This window comes from Neovison vison, chromosome 1 (genome assembly GCF_020171115.1).
Source record: "Neovison vison isolate M4711 chromosome 1, ASM_NN_V1, whole genome shotgun sequence".
Taxonomy (NCBI): Eukaryota; Metazoa; Chordata; class Mammalia; order Carnivora; family Mustelidae; genus Neogale; species Neogale vison.
In genome coordinates, this window is record NC_058091.1 from 98,894,084 (window position 1) to 98,914,331 (window position 20,248).

The 20,248-nt window shown below is 43.4% G+C and overlaps 1 protein-coding gene across 2 annotated transcripts; it reads right to left on the reverse strand.

Moving 5' to 3' along the window:
- On the reverse strand, positions 1–16,366 carry LOC122909151 (glutathione S-transferase A4). Of its 2 annotated transcripts, XM_044252904.1 has the most exons (7): positions 16,281–16,366; positions 15,149–15,253; positions 7,296–7,347; positions 5,600–5,732; positions 4,645–4,786; positions 3,020–3,151; positions 1–596 (listed from the first exon to the last, which is right to left on the reverse strand). In XM_044252904.1, the coding sequence occupies exons 2-7, from the start codon at positions 15,233–15,235 to the stop codon at positions 474–476; spliced, it is 669 nt and encodes a 222-aa protein (XP_044108839.1). In that variant the 5' UTR covers positions 15,236–15,253; positions 16,281–16,366; the 3' UTR covers positions 1–473. The 2 variants fall into 2 exon arrangements, with proteins under 2 accessions (XP_044108839.1, XP_044108830.1); XM_044252895.1 differs by lacking the exon at positions 16,281–16,366 and having other exon boundaries at positions 15,149–15,678.
- Between the last annotated feature and the right edge of the window lie 3,882 nt (positions 16,367–20,248).

Here is a 20,248-nt window from a genome sequence, read left to right on the forward strand (position 1 = left end):
TGATTTGTAAATTCTTTATTTTGGCTAATATTGACTGCCTTCATTACTACCACAGATTTATTATAGCTGAGAAGAATTATTCACTAGATATTCTGTTGTCATTAAACACCAAAAATCAGGAAGAGACTGGAGGGCTTTTAGAAAGGGATAAGAAGAAGGGGGAAAGAAGCTCAAGGGAGAACACAAGGTCCTGCCCAGCCTAGTTGTCAGGAAATGAGTCACCACATCAGATCTAAGTGAAATGCCAGCCTCTCCGAAAAGGCTTTCAGGAAAAAGTGGTGTTAACAATTATTCACCGGACAAAACAAAGGTCAATGAATGTTTCTAGAAAAGATCTCGGCATGAAAGACCCAACTAAGGAAAGGTTATACATAGCACCATGACAGAGCTGGGATCAGGGCATCAATTAAGATTCTACTGTGGACACAGAAATCTCTAGGCGCTAGCTCTCACTCACAGATGTACGTGATGTTTTATGGCATAAAGATGTTGTAGACGGTTCTCACGTAGATGTCATCGGGAGGAGGCTTCTTCTTGCTGCCAGGTTCCAGAAACTTCTTAATTGTAGGGATATTACTTATTTTCACTGTGAACTCCTGTAAAAGGAAAACACAACAGTTCGAGGTTAACAGCAAAGGTAATGTGAAAGCAAAGGTAACTGTAAAAATACGGTTGTGTAAAATGGTCCATGAAAAAACCTGTTCGAGAAGTATTTGTTACAGGAACCCAACCGGAAATGTAATCCAGCATCTGCTTGGGATCTGATCTCTTGGTGTGGACTGTTGACAATTTCGGTCCACAATGGCTGGGATCTAGACCAGGCTTTAGGTACGCAAACCTCACGTTCAGACCAACATGTGAATTTTTTTCAGAGATTAAAAATAATTTTTAAAGATGCTTAGATTAGGATTAAGATGCTTAAGAGGAAAAAGGAAGGAAAAATCACTACCTTAAATATATTGATCTACTCAGAGAAAATGCACAAGCCATATAAATTAAAGTACTTCAAAAGGTCATCATATAGCACACTTCACTTTCTTTTTTAAAATTCAGCTTCCTTGTACTTTTTTACCCCTATTAGCAAATGAATCCTCTTTCTGGCTATGTGTGGGAGATAGCCAGTTGCATTTTTTAATGGCTTAGGGTTCAGACACCAGACACCAGACACCCGATACCAGATGTTTACGTAAACCATACTGAGGGAAATCACATTGTCCATTCAGTGTCAAACCTTACCAATTCTCAGAAATTGAGACAGAAGTCTGTTTGATCTAGCAATATTTTTCAACCATAGGAAGAAGTGTATATCCATCAAATATAATTATTCTAGTTAAATTTTTCAAAGAAGTCATTTATTCAAAAAACTACTATTTATTAAATGTCTATAATGTACAAAGCACAGCCTTAAACATGCAAAGATACACAAACATACATATATATATTGCTAATACTGACAAAAGCTAATAATTATGTCAAAACTATTTAAATGACAAATTTCTCTGTTACCAATACTGTACCAATATTTAGAAGCTTTTTCTATAGGATTTATCATAAGAATTACCCAAGGTTCATTATTTGTCATGTCTAATAAAATTTTTGTGAATTCCGACTTTTTAAACTACCCTTTAATACTCTTTAATCAATGATTAAATGCAGGAATGAATGACCCTTTAATTCAATTCAGACCTGGCATTAGATTCTGAAGTCCTTTAATTAAAACTGTATTTAGAAAAATAAGAAATAAAAAAAAAAAAAAACTGTATTTAGGTGTAGTCACTATGGAAAACGGTATGGAAGTTCCCCAAAAAATTAAAAATAGAAATATACAATCTAGTAATTCTATCACTGGGTATTTACCCAAAGAAAATGAAAACACTAATTTGAAAAGATATATGCACTCCTATGTTTATTGTGGTCTAATTTATAATAGCCAAATTATGGAAGCAACCTAAGTGTCCAACCACAGACAGATGGATAAGGAAGATGTGGTACACACACACACACACACACACACACACACACGCACACACAGGAACATTACTCGACCATAAAAAAGAATGAAATTTTGCCATTTGTGACAACATGGATGCACGCAGAGGTATGATACTCAGGGAAATAAGTCAGAGGAAGACAAGTATCATGATTTCATTTATATGTGAAATTTAAAAAACAAAACAAACAAACAGACACATAAATACGGAGAACAAACTGATGGTTGCCAGATAGGAGTAGGGGGATGGGCAAAATGGGTGGAGTGGGAGGTATATGCTTCCAATTATGGGATGAATAAATCCTAAGAATGAAATGTACAGCACAGGGAATATAGTCAATGACTACAGTGCCCTCCTCAGCAAGGAGCCTACTTCTTCCTCTACCTGCCATTCCCCTCACTTGTGTGTATACATGCTCACACTCTTTGACAAATAAATAAATAAAATCTTAAAAAAAAAACAAAAAACAAAAAAATAAAGCCCTCTGCTTCTTTGAAGTTCTATGATCAATCTTAGTAGAATAATACTGAGAAATAAGCGGAGCCACATGCAAGTCTCTCCTTGGAATTTCTGGGAAGGGGAATGGTGGGAACTCTTTGCATGTCACTGATCAACTCCCAGAACTCAGGCTGGAATGTTTCCAGTTGGAGAGTACAGTATTTCTGAGACTGGGAGCCACACCCTGATGATAAGAGTGTTTTTGGTACTGACCCTCAAGCCCTCCTGTCTGTATATATACAGCACAGACAGAGGAGGAATCCCTCATCCCTGCAATTACCACTAAGGAAAGCCTCACTGGCAAACTGTTTATGGAGTTTGTTTCAAGAGTGTAGTTATGAAACAAAACGAAGCTAAAATCCCTTGCACAGGTATGTGATCTCTTAGCTCTAAAGATCTGGGGACCAGAAAAACCATTTCACGAACTAGAATCTAAAAAAGTACAAACACATCCCAGCCAACCAATCAACAGACATTGAAGGAAGGCCCAAGAGTTTTGGGCCAATGTTCTAAAACATGGTTTTATTTACCTGGAGATGAGGAAATGCAGACAGGATATTGGGGATTTTCTCTTCTAGAGCCAAAATGGTTTGTAGTAGAATCACATCTGCAAGGCTCAGCTCGTTACCAACGAGAAACCTTTGCCCATGATCTCTTAAAACCTACAGGATACAAATGTTTTGCATTGCTTACAATACTTTACATGGCAAAACTGATGAAACTGTTGAATCAATGCAGTATCTGAGTATTTTATAAGTAATATCAACTAAGAGGCTCCCTATATCAGATAGAAAGAAAATGCACACAGGGTATAGAAACAGAACTACCATAATATATCTGCTTCGTATCAGAATGAACACTGAAGGGGAGAAGGGGAAGAAAATACTAATTCTGGATTTAGCATCCAGAGCTACAAAAGGATACACCCATTCCATAAATGTACCTACAGAAATGAATTACGGGTGACAAATTCAGGAGGCTGGGGGATGTGATGTGAGCAACAGGTTCCCTTCAAGGAGTCTCATGTCACTTGGCAGCTCTGTGTTTCTGTAAACATCAGGACTCGGTCATTAACTAGACATGACGATTAAAAAAGTAGGCTTCTTTCCCTATCTTCCAGAGCTCATCTTGACGCCCATTTTGAGAGCATGTAAGTTCAGAGATACATGGGAATAGATGATAATGGGGGAGAAGAAAGGAACAGTGCTAGAGAAGTGAGGATCTTCTTTGCAGTGAACTCATGGATGCCCATGAGTGTGCATGTGTGTGTGTGTGTCTGTGTGTCTGACAGGGGCTCTCCATAAACTCCCAGTCAAATATAGCTACTGAAGCCTGACTGGGAGAGCACATGAATCCAGAATTATAGTCTGAAGCCTGTCCAGTTCTGCTCCCCACCTTAGGAGTGTCCCTCAAGCTGCCTGGGATTCCATTCCACTATTTGTCAAAAGGATAACAGTTTGTAGCCGATGTGTTGGGAGGAGCCCCACCTTAGTCTGCAACCTCACCAAGCCACCTGCTCCTCCCTCATCACACCCACATTTCTACATTATCATATTTTACATTCACCAAGTGCCTGTGGGCAAGAGACCATTACACCAAGCGACGGAAAAATGCAGAAAATACCTCTCTTTCTTAAATGTAATTCCATAAAGATGGCCAGAGGAGATCTACCAATTCCCTACTTTTATACTTCTTTTTTTAACGGAAACATTGAAAACCATTCCTCTCCGTGGAGAAAAAGACTCTAAGGCTCAGAAAAGCAGATATATTATTAATAAGACGAGGAAAATAACAAAACAGGAAACAAAAAGAGCAAAGGGAAGAGAAACAAAACAACAATGGTCTTCTCATCACATCGAACCATCAGGTAGGATATCTGACACACAACAACTATTCCACAAAGGTTTGTGGGATGAAAGAAGGAAGGAATTAAGTAGTTTCTGCTCTTCTGTATCTCCCACAGGGTGGGCTCATGGTGAATATAAGGACAGTAACGCACACATGGGGTGAACCCATATTTTCCCCAGGCTTCTTGAATAATACGGCCCAAGGAGCATCTGAGGGGCTCCAAAACATCCCTGCTTTGTGCTGACGGCTACCGTCACCTCCCTTGGTCATCTGATTAGGCTGTGCTCACGGCTTCTCTGCTACCTACCTTTTCAAACACAGGAAAGTATCTAATTATAGCCTTCTGGGCCATGTTAACCACTTCCTTTTGTTGGTCATCTGGTTTTAGAAAAGGATGCATGATAATCAGTTCCAGCAGATCTAGTGTTCCCTCCACATACATGTCAATCCTTAAAACAAAACAAAATGAAAGTTTCCTCAGTTTCCCCTTCTTTGAACTCATCGGCTTCCACGACTAAGAATTCAGAGTGCTTTTTTAAGATTCTGACAACCCAGAAGCATTCACCTATATCCGCCTCCAAGAGCAAAGATGCAAAGTCAATTCTAGTTGTAATTCAGAAAAATCCGTCACAAATCAGTAAGCAAAAGAATCATGACGTTCCCCCTCTCCTGGGCCCCTACCCTATCTCTAGTACCCATGCTTGGTGTGGGTGGAATTTCAGATTTATAAAAATAACGGGTATCATTTATGGACTGCTTTGTGTGCTAAATGCTCTACACCCATTATTTCATGGACTCCGATGACATCATTAGGTATGCGCTATCTGTTCGCTGCGTGGGACACGCGGTGGGACTATGGAACCCAGCACTTCGCCCTAGATCACACAGGAGGTACTAGGACCAGGCTTTGCGTTTAAAAATATAATCAAAATTATAATCAAGGCACAGTATCCCAGGCCTTGAATAATGAATGGCATAGCAGCTTCCTGTTCATGCTTTGTGATGAAAATTTGCAAGGAAAGTAAAAAGCAGCATCGAAGCACTGAAAAATGCTGAAACCTGAAACAATCACACCCCAGAGAGAGGATCCAGCATCTGAACTCAATTCTTCTCTTTCGTTTTACCCAGACCCTCTTTACTGATTCTTCCCCATTTACACTAACGATACAAGGCACAAAGGAGACGGTCGTGCTGTAGAGACCGCTAATCAGCTAAGGTATCAGTGAATGACAAGCAAGGACACTTGAGATGGGACACTGTACAGGGTTCTCTCCTTGAGGTCCTTGCCGAAGAGGTGGTGTTTATCTGCTATGTAGTGAAGGATGCTTCGGGTCTGCACCAACTTCATCCCATCAATTTCAACCATTGGCACTTGTTGGAACAGCAGGTGGTTACCTAAGAATGGAGACCCGGAGTTAATACTGATCTCCTTCCTGTCCCCGTGCCCCCAACCACGCCCAACCGCATGAAAAGGGACCCATGTAAAATTCCCAGATAACCTCAACTTCATTCAGGGGAGCACACTGAACCCTCAAAGAAGCCTGAAAACCAGCACTGTTCTAAACCTTCCTTTTTCATTTTTCACTGCAGGGGGAAATACTTACCCACTGGGGCAAGGGGCGGGGGGAATGCAGTGAAGGTATTTCTGCAGAGCTGCCTTGGCCAACACGGCCGCCAGCAGGTGCACGTGTCTAGTGAAACCTACATGTAATCAAAATTCTGAAAAATTTAGAATTCCATTCCTTAAGCATGTTTGACACATTTCAAGCGCTGAGTAGACACACGTGGCTAGCAACTACTACACTGAACTGAGAACAGGATGTTTCCACTGCTGTAGAATGTTCTACTGATGGCACAGCGTTAGAAAATCTGAGCATAAAACCAAAGTCACCAACTGGCATTCGTGCACGCCCTAGCCACAGACCATGTACAACTAAGTTCACTGTCAGTGATCGACAGCAGCCTATTGCTTTCTCCAACAAACCTGTATTAAGGTTTGCTGTTTATATTTGCAGAGAGGCAAATACAGGATCTAGCCCAGTGTTCAAGGGGCTCAAGGATTGGGACGGTACCTGAGGGTCTGGGGGAGATGGGTACTCCGCACATGCCCAGTGACATCAGGCCACTGTTAGATATGAAGGCTGCCACTGCAACTGGTCCCTCGCTAGGGAGCCTTTAGTTGGGCCGAGACACCCTGCTGATGACTGGGAGGGAGGATACTTACAGTTGCTGGGTACATGGCCTGGGCACGCATGGCGGGAGTGGGGCCGACCAGGAGTTTAAGGGAGGCCTTTCACTGAATTCATTTCTGTCTGCTATGCACCACAGAAAGGTGGCCCAGTATCAATGGGGACTTCTGGCTGTATACTTCAAGCAAACACCAGTGCCCCAGACAATTTGGAAGAAGTGAGGTATGGAATATGAAAATGAGGGAAGGGATGAAGGAGAGCAAAAAAGAGGGGAGGGAGTAGTCAGAGGAAGGCAGGAAGAGGAAAAAGGGATGGAGAAGAGCTGTTTACCTAACGGTTCATTCCCTTCAGCTCTCAGGAAATTACTGACTAAAAGTGATTTGCTGGCAATTTCAGTTCTTTCTCTCCTTTGGTTTTAGGATATTGCTCTGAGTGTTCATGTCAGCATCTTTGCTCTTCCACATAAAAATCAGTTCTTAAAATCATTATTGGGGCACCTGGGCGGCGCAGTCACTTGAGTGTCCAACTCTTGATTTTGGCTCAGTCCTGATCTCAGGGTTGTGAGGTCAAGCCCTAAACTGGGCATCATATCATGCTCAGCTCAAGGAGTCAGCTTTAGGATTCGCTCTCTCCCTCTCTCTCTGTCCCTCCCTCCCTCCCCTCCCCCACTTGCATGCACACATGCACATGCTCTAAAAATAAATCTTTTAAAAAGAAAACCTGGAGGAAAAATCAGTATTACCAACAGTTGTTTCACTTCCATACTCACCATCCTGCAACTTCTGCAACTGTTCTTTTGTTTCTAAGAATTCTTCATCAAACTAAATTAAAAAAAAAAAAAAAAAAAAGATACCCGCCCCCCCACCCCAAGAAGGCATAGGTCATTATAGGATCAGGACTGAAAATATCAAGTCAAACTGTCTCAGAAGCAGAGAGAATGAGCACACTTAGCACCCACATCTTGGTTTCCCACTAAAAGCAACCAGGGCTCCTTGGAGAAAATGTTGTTGCTGGTAGATTAGAAAGCAAAGACGAGCTCAAAGACCGGTAAGATACGGCAAAGGCATGCAGGACCCTACTTGAGGAGGAGTCCCTAGGCAAGCCTGGGACAATTCAAGCATCAGAAGAGTAATGTCACTTAGGGATCATTACACATACCAGTAACAACAAAAAATCCCTGTGTCCTTACGTGATGATACTCAAAAAGGTGGAAGGGAAAGTTCTTTTTTACGGAAGAATTAGTGCTAACCAATGATAAAATAAGGATATCACCAATCTGTAATCTACAACTGATTCTGATAAGGATCAAGAAGGATGCCGAAATCACTGAGTTATAAAGGTGGAGAATGTTCAAACAACCTTGAAGTCTCATCCTGCAAGCTAATTATGAGAAAGGAAAAATGTAGCTTTGTGGTGGAAGGATCTGGAGATCTCACCATCTATCTAACCAAGTGATCAAACTTAGCTCCCCATTGGGGGACACGGATATGTTGTGTGCTTCCTGCTGTGACCCAATGAGAAGGGCACGGTTAACACTGTGACCCAGATCTAAATGCAAAGTGAAAATCAGGCATGTGCAGAATGTGGGGCACTCTGTAACAAATACGGCTGACTCTTTCAAACTATAGAAAACTTGTTTTGGGGGCACCTGGGTGGCTCAGTAGGCTAACTTGCCTTCAGCTTGGGTCATGATCCTAGGGTCCTGGGATGAGCCTCATGTTGGCCTCCCTGCTCTGCGGGGAGTCTGCTTCTCCCTCTCCCTCTGAGTCTCCCCTCTGCTCATGCTCTCTCTCTCAAATAAATAAAATCTTTAAACAACAATTTATTTTGTGTTTAAGCCTCTCCTGGGTGTGCAAGGTTTCAGAATAGCAGGTTTGAGGGATTTGCCTTTGCCATTCCCTGACCTCCTCACCACTTATGGCTCTCCTTTTCTAGACTTCCATTCACTTCTTGAGTGAAAATTTGAGCTCCATCATCCAAGGACAAATCTTTATTTAAAAGAGATTTCAGGGGGGTCAGTTGCTAAGCGTCTGTCTTCGGTTCAGGTCCTGATCCCGGGGTCCTGGGATCGAGCCCCAACATCTGGTTCCCTGCTCAGTGAGAAGCCTGCTTCTCCCTCTCCCACTCCCCTTGCTTATGTTCCCTCTCTCGCTGTGTCTCTCTCTAAAAAAAAAAAAAACCAAAATAAATAAAATAAAAGAGATTTCAACTTTAGCCAGGCACCCTTCCTCAGATAATTCTTCTTTATGGAATTTGGTTTCCAAGTTCATACAAAAGAGTCACTTTCTTCTTTACACACTTCTTCTAAGACAAGGGTATGGGAGGAAAAAATGGATAAAAAGTAGATACTATTCTAGATGAAAACAGACTTAAGAGACAAAATAACCAAACACCTGAATCCTGATTAGGTCCTGCATATTGGGGGCAGGGAAGGGGAGTGGCAGTTAAAACTGCTACACAGGGGCGCCTGGGTGGCTCAGTGGGTTAAGCCGCTGCCTTCGGCTCAGGTCATGATCTCAGGGTCCTGGGATCGAGTCCCGCATCGGGCTCTCTGCTCAGCAGGGAGCCTGCTTCCCTCTCTCTCTCTCTGCCTGCCTCTCCATCTACTTGTGATTTCTGTCAAATAAATAAATAAATAAAATCTTTAAAAAAAAAAAAAAAAAAACAGCCCTATTAGGAAGATATTACTATTATTCCTCTTTAAAAAAAAAAAAAAAAAAAAAAAAAAAAAAAAAAAACTGCTACACAGAGGAGCACCTGGGTGGCTCAGTGGATTAAAGCCTCTGCTTTCAGCTCGGGTCATGATCCCAGGGTTCTGAGATCGAGCCCCACATTGGGCTCTCTGCTTAGTGGGGAGCCTGCTTCCTCCTCTCTCTCTGCCTGCCTCTCTGCCTACTTGTGATCTCTGTCAAATAAATAAAATTTAAAAAAGAAAACCTGCTACACAAATAACAGGAATATAGACATCTGGGGGACAGTATGGAACTTTTCAATATGGATCATATGGATCAATACTAATAAAATTAGTATTAGTTTTATTAGTTGTGACAATGATACTGTGGTTATTAGCACAATTACTTTTCCTTAGGAGGAAAATACATGTTGATGTCTAGAACTTCCTTCACATGGTTGATTAAAAAAAAGAAAAAAAAAGCAAGGCAGGGGCAGGGGTGGGGCACGGGGAGAAAGGAAATGTAGCAAAATGTTAACAATTAGTGCACTGAGTTCAAAGGTGTCCATTATCCTATTACAACTTTTCTGTAGGTTTGAGAGTTTTCAAATTAAAAAGCTGGGGGGAAAAGAAATGGTGGAAGCATGTTCCTCTTCTTGGACATTTAAAAAAAAAAAGTGCTTTAATGCAGTAATGTGCTTCATGTCCGGAAGGGGAGACCTCCTCTCACCAAGTCCCCTGACAACTCCCCACCCATGTCTGTCCCCGTGTTTCTCCCTCGAATCGTCCTAGGGAGGGGCAGAGCTGATGAGCACAAATCGGCAATCCTCCCCTCTTCTGGCTCAACCACCTGATGGGGGAGTTGAACCCAGATGATGGGGATAGGTATGGCTTCTGCTACTCGCCGGGATCCTTGTGGTGTGAGAGGGGTCTGGCGGGAACACCACCTGGTGCCCCCTGAGCAGCAACCTCTGGGCAAGAATGTTCAGGGCAGGGCACCAGGGTACCTGCCTTCCGCTTGGGTCATGATTTTGGGGTCCTGGTATTGAATCCCTCATTGGGCTCCCTGCTCCGTGGAGGGCCTGCTTCTCCCTCTTCCTCTCCAATAAATAATAAAATCTTTAAAAAAAAAAAATGTTCAGGCCATTTTTTTTTGCTGGTGCAAAGCCAGACGTAGTGCAGGTAGTACTCCCACCATACTACACCTTGCAAACTTTTATAACCACGATCATTTAAAGCATATAGGAAAATGTGTGTGTGCATGTGTGTGTACGTTGACGCATATGCATCTGTGTATGTGCGTGTGTGTGAGAACTCAAGACCACTCTTTGGAGATTCACAGTTGAGGCTAGAAACGCACATTTCTTAAAGCCAATCTTTCTCAAGGGTTCTGATTCTGGCTTCTGACTTCTTGGGAACATCATGCAAGATGTGTGTGATCTCTCACCAGGGACACTCCGTCCCCAGCTTTATAAAATGGGTTCAGTAAGAAGCCAGCACGGAAGTGCAGGTAGAGGAGACGGTGGGAGAGGGAAGAAAAAAATCACAAGGCAGACCTTGGAGGGAGCTTGGTGACTCCAGTATTGTGCGAGGCTTCAAGGACAGACACTGTGTCTTGATTTCTATCTACACTATCAGTGGCCTTTGCTCCCTAACCAGGGTACCCTTCCCAGTGGGATATTCTGCAGACCTGCTCTCCTGCTTACCACTCCCTTATCCACACTGTCAGTTTTACATGAAGGGCCCAGAAGCCCTGAATGAGGAGTTTGTAGCACTTGAGTCTTCTTTTATATGTGTTACTCTCCCTCTTACCTAGGGGGATTGGACTGGGTTTCTGGGGGGGGTCTTCAGGTAATTTAAGCCCCAAGCAGCAATGAAGCAACACTTGGCAGGGAGCAGAGACCAACATCTGCGGACCCAAAGCCACTGACTGAGAGTGAGGATGCCAAGTGTCCGAATCAGGTGGGCTGCCTTTCAGCAGGTTTTGGTTACCGAGTGACTCAGATGTGTGTGCTTTACATGACAGGCTCAACCCAGCGCTGCGACATTGGGAACCATGAACTTACCCAGTGGGCTGCCAGCACGTCCTCCACAACTGTTCAGATCTGTGTGCTTAACTAAACATGTGCTTTTTGGATGGAGGTCTCGTCACCAGTACTATCTTTGGGGAATGGCTTCTATAAACCATGTGGCCGGCCCCTAGTAAGGGAGCCTAATCTAGTTCCCTCCACACGGGTCGGAAGGGTGGGCTTGGGACCTGCTGGGCCAATACTCTATCTCACCTGTCTGTCCGCTGTGACTGGTCATGGGACCCATGTTTTGTTTTTTGTTGTTGTTGTTGTTTTTTAACTTACTTAGGGTTGGTTTTTCTACTGCTGTCACCAAGAATCTTGACATATACACAGGGGAGTAGGAGAAATAGGGGAGTAGGAAGGTTGGAAGGAGAGGGTTTGGCAAAGGATTATATTAAACACACAAGTAAGACACCCATTGCAAACCTCTTAAATAAGCCAGAACTTCAAACTCAGAAACACACAGGGGAAAGACAGGTGACATCAATAAGCCAACCAGGTTCAGGACATGGAACACCAATAATTTTTTCACTCACCCCTTAACACAACTAGAAAATCTATCCTGAGACAACAGGGAAATGATGGGGAGCGTGATCAACTAGAAAGGTCCATCTATAGTGGTAGTCCTTCCTTACTCAGATTTAGCAATTACTGCCCTCTGAAAACGAGGACCTAGTACCATCAGCTCTTCAGACTTACCAAGAAAAGTCAGAAGTCAGAATTCGTACATAAAAATGGTATTAACTAACTTAGCAGATTATAACACACTGTACAGTGAGTTAGAATGATACACAAAAGGATGCCTGCGTGGCTCAGTTGATTAACCGCTGCCTTCTGCTCAGGTCATGATCCCAGGATCCTGGGATCAAGCCCCACGCTGGGCTCCCTGCTCAGTGGGCAGACTGCTTCTCTCTCTTTCTCTGCCTGCCACTCTGCCTTCTTGTGCTCTCTCTCTTGCTCTGACAAATAAATAAATAAGTAAAATCCTTAAAAAAAAAAAATAACAAAGAAATCAAAACCCAAACCAACCAATCAAAACACAAAGCCTCAAACCCAACAACCCTCATTTGCCATCTTTGGAGGTTGCTAGGGTAATGACCAAGTATTCTGAAAATTGATGAAGAGACTACATCAAGCATTTACCTGATCTTTCCCATATGAACTGTACTTCAAGGAATTAAAAATTACTCTTTGGGGGCACCTGGGAGGCTCAGTGGGTTAAAGCCTCTGCCTTCTGCTGGAATCATGATATGGGGTCCTGGGATCAAGTCCCACATTGGGCTCTCTGTTCAGCAAGGGGCCTGCTTCCTCCTCTCTCTCTGCCTGCCTCTCTGTCTACTTGTGATCTCGGTCTGTAAAATAAATAAAATCTTTTAAAAAATAATTACTCTTTGTGGGGCACCTGGGTGGCTCAGTGGTTAAAGCCTCTGCCTTCAGCTCAGGTCATGATCCCAGGGGCCTGGGATGGAGCCCCATATCAGGCTCTCTGCTCGGCAGGGAGCCTGCTTCCTCCTCTCTCTCTGCCTGCCTCTCTGCCTGCTTGTGATCTCTGTCAAATAAATAAATAAAATCTTTTTAAAAAATTACTCTTTGTAGGAGAAACACAGTTAATAAATTCAGATACACTCATAGAAACAGAAAAATCACCATTTTGTAATCCTTAACAATGGTGATGAAAAATAGATGCTAAAACCACTAGTTGAGGAGGTAATGGAGGAAATTTTGCAATGTGTGGACAAGGCTGACATCTCTGGAACATGGTGATCAAGCCCAGCTCTTCTGAAAGGGAGACAGACATCAGGCATCCCTTGATGCTGTGTAATAAACACATGTTTACAGTATCCCTATGATGGAGTCTGGCAGGCAAAAAAAAGGAAAAAAAAAGGTTTAGAGAGAAAAAGTGAGACATGATGACAGCTCTGGGTTCAACTAGCAGTTAACAGGAGATACAGGAAGAGAAGAATATAAGGCAGCCAAATCCAGAATGGGGGAAATTCTATAGGACAGTTTCTTCCACAAAGAAATGGCATGAAAACAAATACAGACACTTGGCGCTCAGCTCTTGGTTGCTAAAACCACTTGCCGGCAAAAGGGACCAGGATTCCTTGGAGAAATACCAGATTCTAGGGCCAGGGCAAGGATGACACAAGAAGAGCCTGGAGTGTCCTGAAGTGCCAGAAACGTAAAAGAGAGCTGAAGAGTAAGAAAAGAAAGGGAGCGGGAGCCGTGGAGCCAACCCAAAACAGCAAATGGCCAAAATGGGATGATTTGGGCAAGAAAACAATATTGGATTATAACACGAAGCATAAAATAAATGCTATATACTTACATCCGTACTGATATAAAGAAATGCTTGACTAGGTAAATGGAGAAGAAAAAAAAATCTCTCTTATGTAAGAATTCTAAATGCAGATGCCTCCCCCTCCAGGAGGTGGGGTTTAATGCCTGTCCTTTTGAGTGTGAGTTGAACTTAATGACTTGTTTGGAAATAATAAAGGGGAAAATAATCCCTTTACAATGAAGAAACCTGGCAGACATGACCTTAGCCAAGTGACCAAGGTTAACAGCACCAGGGATAACTCATGTTAATATCACTCCTAATATGATGCAATGAGAAGGGCACTTGACTTCTGTGCTAGTCTTCCCCCAAGTCCCAAACCCCAGTACAATCATGAGAAAACAAACAAACCCAAACCAGGGAGTTCTATAAAAATTCTGATCAGTAGTTTTCAAAACTGTCAACATCATGAAATAAAAGAAAGACTGAGGAAATGTGATATTGAGAGAGACTTAAGGAAACATAGTGACTGAGCATAATGCTGGATCCAACAACAGTAAAGAACATGATTGGAAAAACTCATTAAATTCAAATAGTCTGCAGCGTAGTTGGCACCAATGTCAATTTCTTAGTTTTGACATGATTACCTAAGATGATATCATTAGGGAAGACTCAGTCGCCATTACATGCACTGTCTTTACAACTTCACTATATATTTAAAATTATTCCCAAATATACATAAAGTTTATTTTTTAAAAATGCAGAGGAAACTGTTACAGATTTTAAAAATACTGAAAGAAACATAACCAAATGCAATGTGTGGGCGTGATTTAGATCCAGGCTGGAATAAACTTACTATAAAAAGACCTGTTTGAGACAATCAGACTCTTCAGATATTAATAAGGAATTGTTAATTTTGTTGGGTGTGATTGCGGTATTGTGGTTGCATTTTAAAATCCTCATCTTTTACAGATAAAAACTGAAACATTCATCACAGATGAAAGGATATGATGCTTGGATTTTGCTTTAAAATATTCCCACAAAATCAAATGGAGGAGATGGAGGAGAGCAGAGCAGCGTTTTAAAGCAAATGACTATTGAAACTGGATGAGGGAAAATGTGTGGCAATGTTTTCTCAACCTCTGTACCAACTGGAACATTTCCATAAATAAGAAGCTAAGAGAACAAAAAGAAAGATTAAAAACACTGTGGGTCAAAGCCTACACCAGAGGCAGACAGACAAGAAGGCTACCGGTTAGAAGCCATTTAAGTGAAGAGAAAATTTACCTACAGATTGTGTTAATTAACAAAAGTCATCACTGGCAAATTTCAGGTTCATTCCTTTCCTCCTTATTAATAAATTCTTACTGGTGGCAGATCAGAAGCTAATGATTAGGTAAAAGTCTAAAGTAAAATAAAATTCCATCGACCACATTCCATTTTTAAAGAAAAATAACCCTGGCAAGAAGGGCGTCTTCTGACTCAACCAAGCCTGTCTGTGTTGGGGGGAAGAGAGTGAGAACAGGACTCCGCCATTGATGTTTTCCTCAAAAGTCTCAAAGTTGTACGACAAATCTGTGAAGAAACACCATATAGGGTACCTCGACTCCGGCGGCAGCTAAAACCCATCTTACGGATTCCATCCGGCCTCTTCCATTAGGGTAGTGGAGTTTGGGCTTCGCTGCCATGATGGCCTTTCAGGCTTTCTGGAAAAAACCAAAACCAAACAAAAACAAAACCAAACAAAAAACAAATGCGCAGCTCCTCCTAAACGAGCAGTCTTGTGTCCTGTCTTCAATTCGGCGCTCACGGGCTAAATGAATATTCAGGATTTTGGCACAGGAAATCGGGTTTTGGTGGGGGTTTTCGCTTTTTTTTTTTTAATGACTGCGTTTTCCCTCACTCCATAAAAACCTACCACCAATTCCAAATACTAAAAGAAACCACCACCTTGGTTTTCATACCGTGTCTACTTATGATTCCTGATTCTGGATCTTGGGAAGCTGGGGACATGGGTTATACAGACATTTGTGCCAGCAGTAAGGTACTTCATAGATTCAGAACGTCATATACTTTGACCTTGAAAATTTAAAAATTTCCAGATTGGGGCTGGAGAGGCAAGACGCGGGGGTCCGCGGGGAAGTGTGCACCCTTCGGAACCCTTGCAAGAATTCGCGCTCTCACAGCAGCATCTTACTTGGTCATCACAGCAGCGGGGAGGTGGACGGGCCGCGCGATACTATTGTCTGCAAAACGCGCGTCCCCCGTCCAGCCTGCGGTAGCTTCTCCCCACCCCGCCCCGGGTCCCGCACCTCCCCCGCCCCAGCTGGGAGCTGCGCCTCCCACCTTCGGAATGCGCCCAGGCCCCGGGCTCGGCCACCCGAAACCAGAGTCCTGGGCTACTCCGGTCCCCGCTCAGCCCACGCTATACCGGGGCTTCGGGAGGATCCGCGCGAGTCGCCCACGGAAACCCGTGGATTCAGACTCCGCAGAGCGCGTTAATAAAAATAAGACGCACTCGGAGCCAAGAATGACCCCAGCCCCAGCCAAGGAGCCCACGTCAGCCCAGATGGGGGCGGAAGCGCCAAAGGGACCGGAGGGAGGGAGACGAGAAGGACTGAATGGGGAGCTGGGGAGAGTTGCGACGGACGATGGAGTAGGAGGCTTGGGGCCGAGGAGCGGAGGGGAGGAGAAACGCGGCGAGGAGAGAGGGGCGGCAGGAGGGAGACAGACCTGAAGTCCGCTCGGAGCACACGGAGCAGCACAAAGCGCTCGGCGAGCGGTCTGCAGCAAGGCGGGCGGGGTTGGCCGCCAGAAGGAGCTCGGATGGGCGAGGCTCCGGGAAGTTTCACCAATAGGGCCCGTAATGTTTAGCATGCCCCACCCATCTGCAAGGCATTCTGGATACAATGAAAACAACCCAAATTCAAGCATGTTTCAAAACAAATTTTAGCTTTGCGAGACATAAAATGGCCTTAAAGTGTTGGTTAGGTTACAACTTTAGTTAGAAAAGACCTGTTAGAGATCCGGTATGGTTAAGGAAACTCGACCTATGCTAAAAGTAAAATTGGATTTAGGCTTTATATAGCTCTTGCGCCGGCCCTGTATCTCGGATGTGAGGGCGATCTGGCTGCGACATCTGTCACCCCATTGATCGCCAGGGTTGATTCGGCTGATCTGGCTGGCTAGGCGGGTGTCCCCTTCCTCCCTCACCGCTCCATGTGCGTCCCTCCCGAAGCTGCGCGCTCGGTCGAAGAGGACGACCATCCCCGATAGAGGAGAGGACCGTTCTTCGGTCAAGGGTATACGAGTAGCTGCGCTCCCCTGCTAGAACCTCCAAACAAGCTCTCAAGGTCCATTTGTAGGAGAACGTAGGGTAGTCAAGCTTCCAAGACTCCAGACACATCCAAATGAGGCGCTGCACGTGGCAGTCTGCCTTTCTTTTGAGAATAAAGACTTGAAAATTTTATAACTCTTGGCAAATAGCAAGTACAATTCATAGAAGTTATAGAATATGTATTAACAGAACTTATAATATCTCATTTTGTGTATAGATCATATACATATTGCTTCCCCCCTTTTTTTCTTTGACTTCCCCCTTTTTTTTTCTTTGACTCCATGATTACCTTGAGCTTTCCCTTCATTTCACACTTTAAAAACAGACACTCTAAGTGACAGGCTAAACAGAGCATCTCCCTGGAGGGGAAGGGGGCATTGGGGTACAGGTGTCAATGGGCCTAAAAAAATACTTTGGCTGGTAAATAATTTAAAACTTTAAAAAATAGAGTAAAACCATCAAGGTTATATCACAGAGAACGCAGAATTCACGCAGCTCTCAAAGTTTAAAATATATGCCTTCAAAAGGCATTATTAAATTATTAAATTATTCATTTAAATTTAATTTTAAATAATTTAAAAATAAAGTAAAAATAAATTTAAAATAATAATTTAAAACTATTTCTTGCTTTTAGAGGCAGCTTCTGCTATTTCTCAGACTATAGATGTTGTTGATTATTGTTTCCTTCATGAAGGGCTCTTGAGAGTACGTGCCTTGAGAAACCTGTGGTGCTGAACAATTGCTGCAAATAACAGAGATTTTAATTTCAGTAGTTTTCTGCGGCAGGAGTGTGGAGAATGAATGAACGAATTGGCACAATGGGAAGGACAGAGATAGGCCTACTAAATAGACATGTGTATTAAAGTAGCACCATGAATTTGAAGATGATGGTTAAGGAAAGGTGAAATATGAAGGAGGTGAAAGGTAACAGATTTAGTAATCATATCACAGACAGTAGGGGAAAGGAAGAGAAAAAAATCTCCCCCCCAAACACATACACACATTTCCTTTTCTACCCTTCTTGTCTATTTTCCATAACATTTTTTGTTATCTAACATATCAGGTTTTTTATTTATAAAATCTCTCTTTTCTCTTGCTGCTCTTAACATTCTTTCTTTGACTTTTGACAATTTAATTATAATAAAATGTAATATAATTTAATTATTAATATAATAATGTGTCATAGTGAAGCCCTACTTGGGTTCAACCTATTTGGAGTCTTTTGGGCCTCATGGATCTGGATGTCCATCTCCCTCCTCAGGTTTGGGAAGTTTCCAGCCATTGTTGCTTTAATATACCTCCTGTCCCTTTCTCTTCCTCTTCTCTTTCTGAAATTCTTATATGAATATTGCTTCATATTGTGTCCCATAATTCATTGTGTTCCATAATTCCCATGGGCTTTATTCACTCTTTTTCATTCTTTTTGCTTTTTGCTCCTTGATGCGGTAATTTCCAGTGTCTCATTCAGGTTGCTCATTCTTTGGCATGGCTGAGTCTCCTTTCAAAATTATTGAATTCTTCAGTTCAATTATTGTATTTTTCAACTCCTAGAATTTCTAGGGTTTGGTGGGGTTTTGGGTGGGTTTGTTTTGTTTTTATGGTTGCTATTGCCTTGTTATACTTCTCAATTTTTCATGTATCGTGTTCCTAATTTCTATTTTTCTGTGTTTTCTTGTAGTTCACTAAACTTTCTTTCTTCTTCTTCTTCTTCTTTTTTTCTTTTTTTTTAGATTTTATTTATTTGTCAGAGACAGCAAGTACACCAGGGGGAGCAGTAGGCAGAGGGAGAAGCAGACTCCCTGCTTAGCAAGGATCCCAATCTGGGACCCCCTCCCAGGACCCTGGGGTCATGACCTGAACTGAAGACAGACACTTAGCTGACTGAGCCACCCAGGCGGCCTTCACTAAAGTTTCTTAAGAGGATTTTTCTGAATTCTTCATCTGACAGTTCATAGATTTCCATTTCTTTAGGGTAAGTTCTTGAAACTTTAATTAGTTTCCTTTGGTGGTGTCATATTTACTTGATTTTTTGTGATCTGTGATTCCTTACTTAGTATCTGTGTATTTGAGTAATGGGGCATCTCTCTCAGACTTTTTGGATTTACTTTGGGAGAGATAGTTCTTTACCAGTCAGCCCAGTTGGGTTTTTGGGTATGTCCGCTGGTAATGTCTTTGAATAGAAGAGGCCTACTATTATGGTCTATTTTTGGGTGAGGCAGCTGTTCACACTCTGAGGATGGGGATGGGAGAGTGTGTCACTGGATGAGAACAGCTGGACAGGACAGCTGGCTCTTGGTTCCCTGCCTAAGTGAGGCTGTAGGATGGGCTCTACAGGCTTGCTAGATGGGCAGGACTGAGAACTATTTCAGTAATAGATGAGGCTATGAATTAACTTCCTTGCCTTAGGGTAGCAGGACAGAACCCAAGTCTTATATAGCTTGTTGTTTGGGTGCCCAAATCAGGCTAGAGTGTGCACTGCATTTTGTGGTCAGGTGAAGCCATTGTTTTTTTCTGCAGATGGGAAAGCCATGGGCTGTGCTGTGTTCCAGTGTCACTGTATGTGGCCCTGTGGAGTGGGCTACAGAGATTCCTGCCTGCTCTGCTTAGGTTCCCTGGCTGCACACACTCAAGTCTGTCTCCAGTGAGGAGCATGGCTATGAATCAGATTCCCTGCCTGGATACAGCAGGAGAAGCAGCTCTAAAGCTGGTACAGCTCTTCATTGATTTTCTTAATTCAAGTCCACCCACACCCCAAACAGGGCCACTGGCTTTGCTCCGCAAACTGTGGGATCTGCCTGTGTCTAGGCTTGAGTACTGCTGGGTGTTTTGCCAGCCCCTCTGATCAGACAGGGCCAGAAGACACCATCTACAGCAAGCATGGCCCCGTTTCTGCTCCCTTGCCTCCTGGGAAGGCAGCTGGGTTGCACCAGGCTACTTTCAGTTTCCCCAACAAGCTCTCAGGTTGGGCGGAGCCAGGAACTACCCTCCCCCTTGGCTGTGGATCACACCCCTGCCTGGGCACAGCATGGGAACACTGCACCCCACACTGGCTTTGCCCTGCAGGTGATCAGCTTCGCTCAGTCTCTTAGCTTGAGTGCTGCTGGGCCACACAGCTTCCAGGAGTTGTCGCCAGCCCTTCTGGTCAGATGGGGCTGGGAGACACTCCCCAGCAGATAGTGCTGTGACTCAGCTCCTTGCCTGGGCATGGGCAAACTGAGCTCTAGGCCCAGCAAAACTCCATGTCTGAGGATCTGAAACAGACGGATTTGCACCCCACCACGTTGCCTGGTCAGAGTGCACTCCTGACTTGGTTCTGCAGATGAGCAAAACTGCTGGTCAAGATTACCCCTTGGGCACTGCAAGC

Coding starts and splice junctions, on each gene's coding strand:
- LOC122909151 (XM_044252904.1), bottom strand. CDS start 15,235: ATGGCAGCGAAGCCCAAACTCCACTACCCTAATGGAAGAGGCCGGATG. Junction 5,733..7,295: donor GTTGCAGAAGTTGCAGGATG/GTGAGTATGGAA, acceptor CTCCATTCTTAG/GTAACCACCTGCTGTTCCAA. Junction 4,787..5,599: donor GACCTCAAGGAGAGAACCCT/GTACAGTGTCCC, acceptor TTTTGTTTTAAG/GATTGACATGTATGTGGAGG.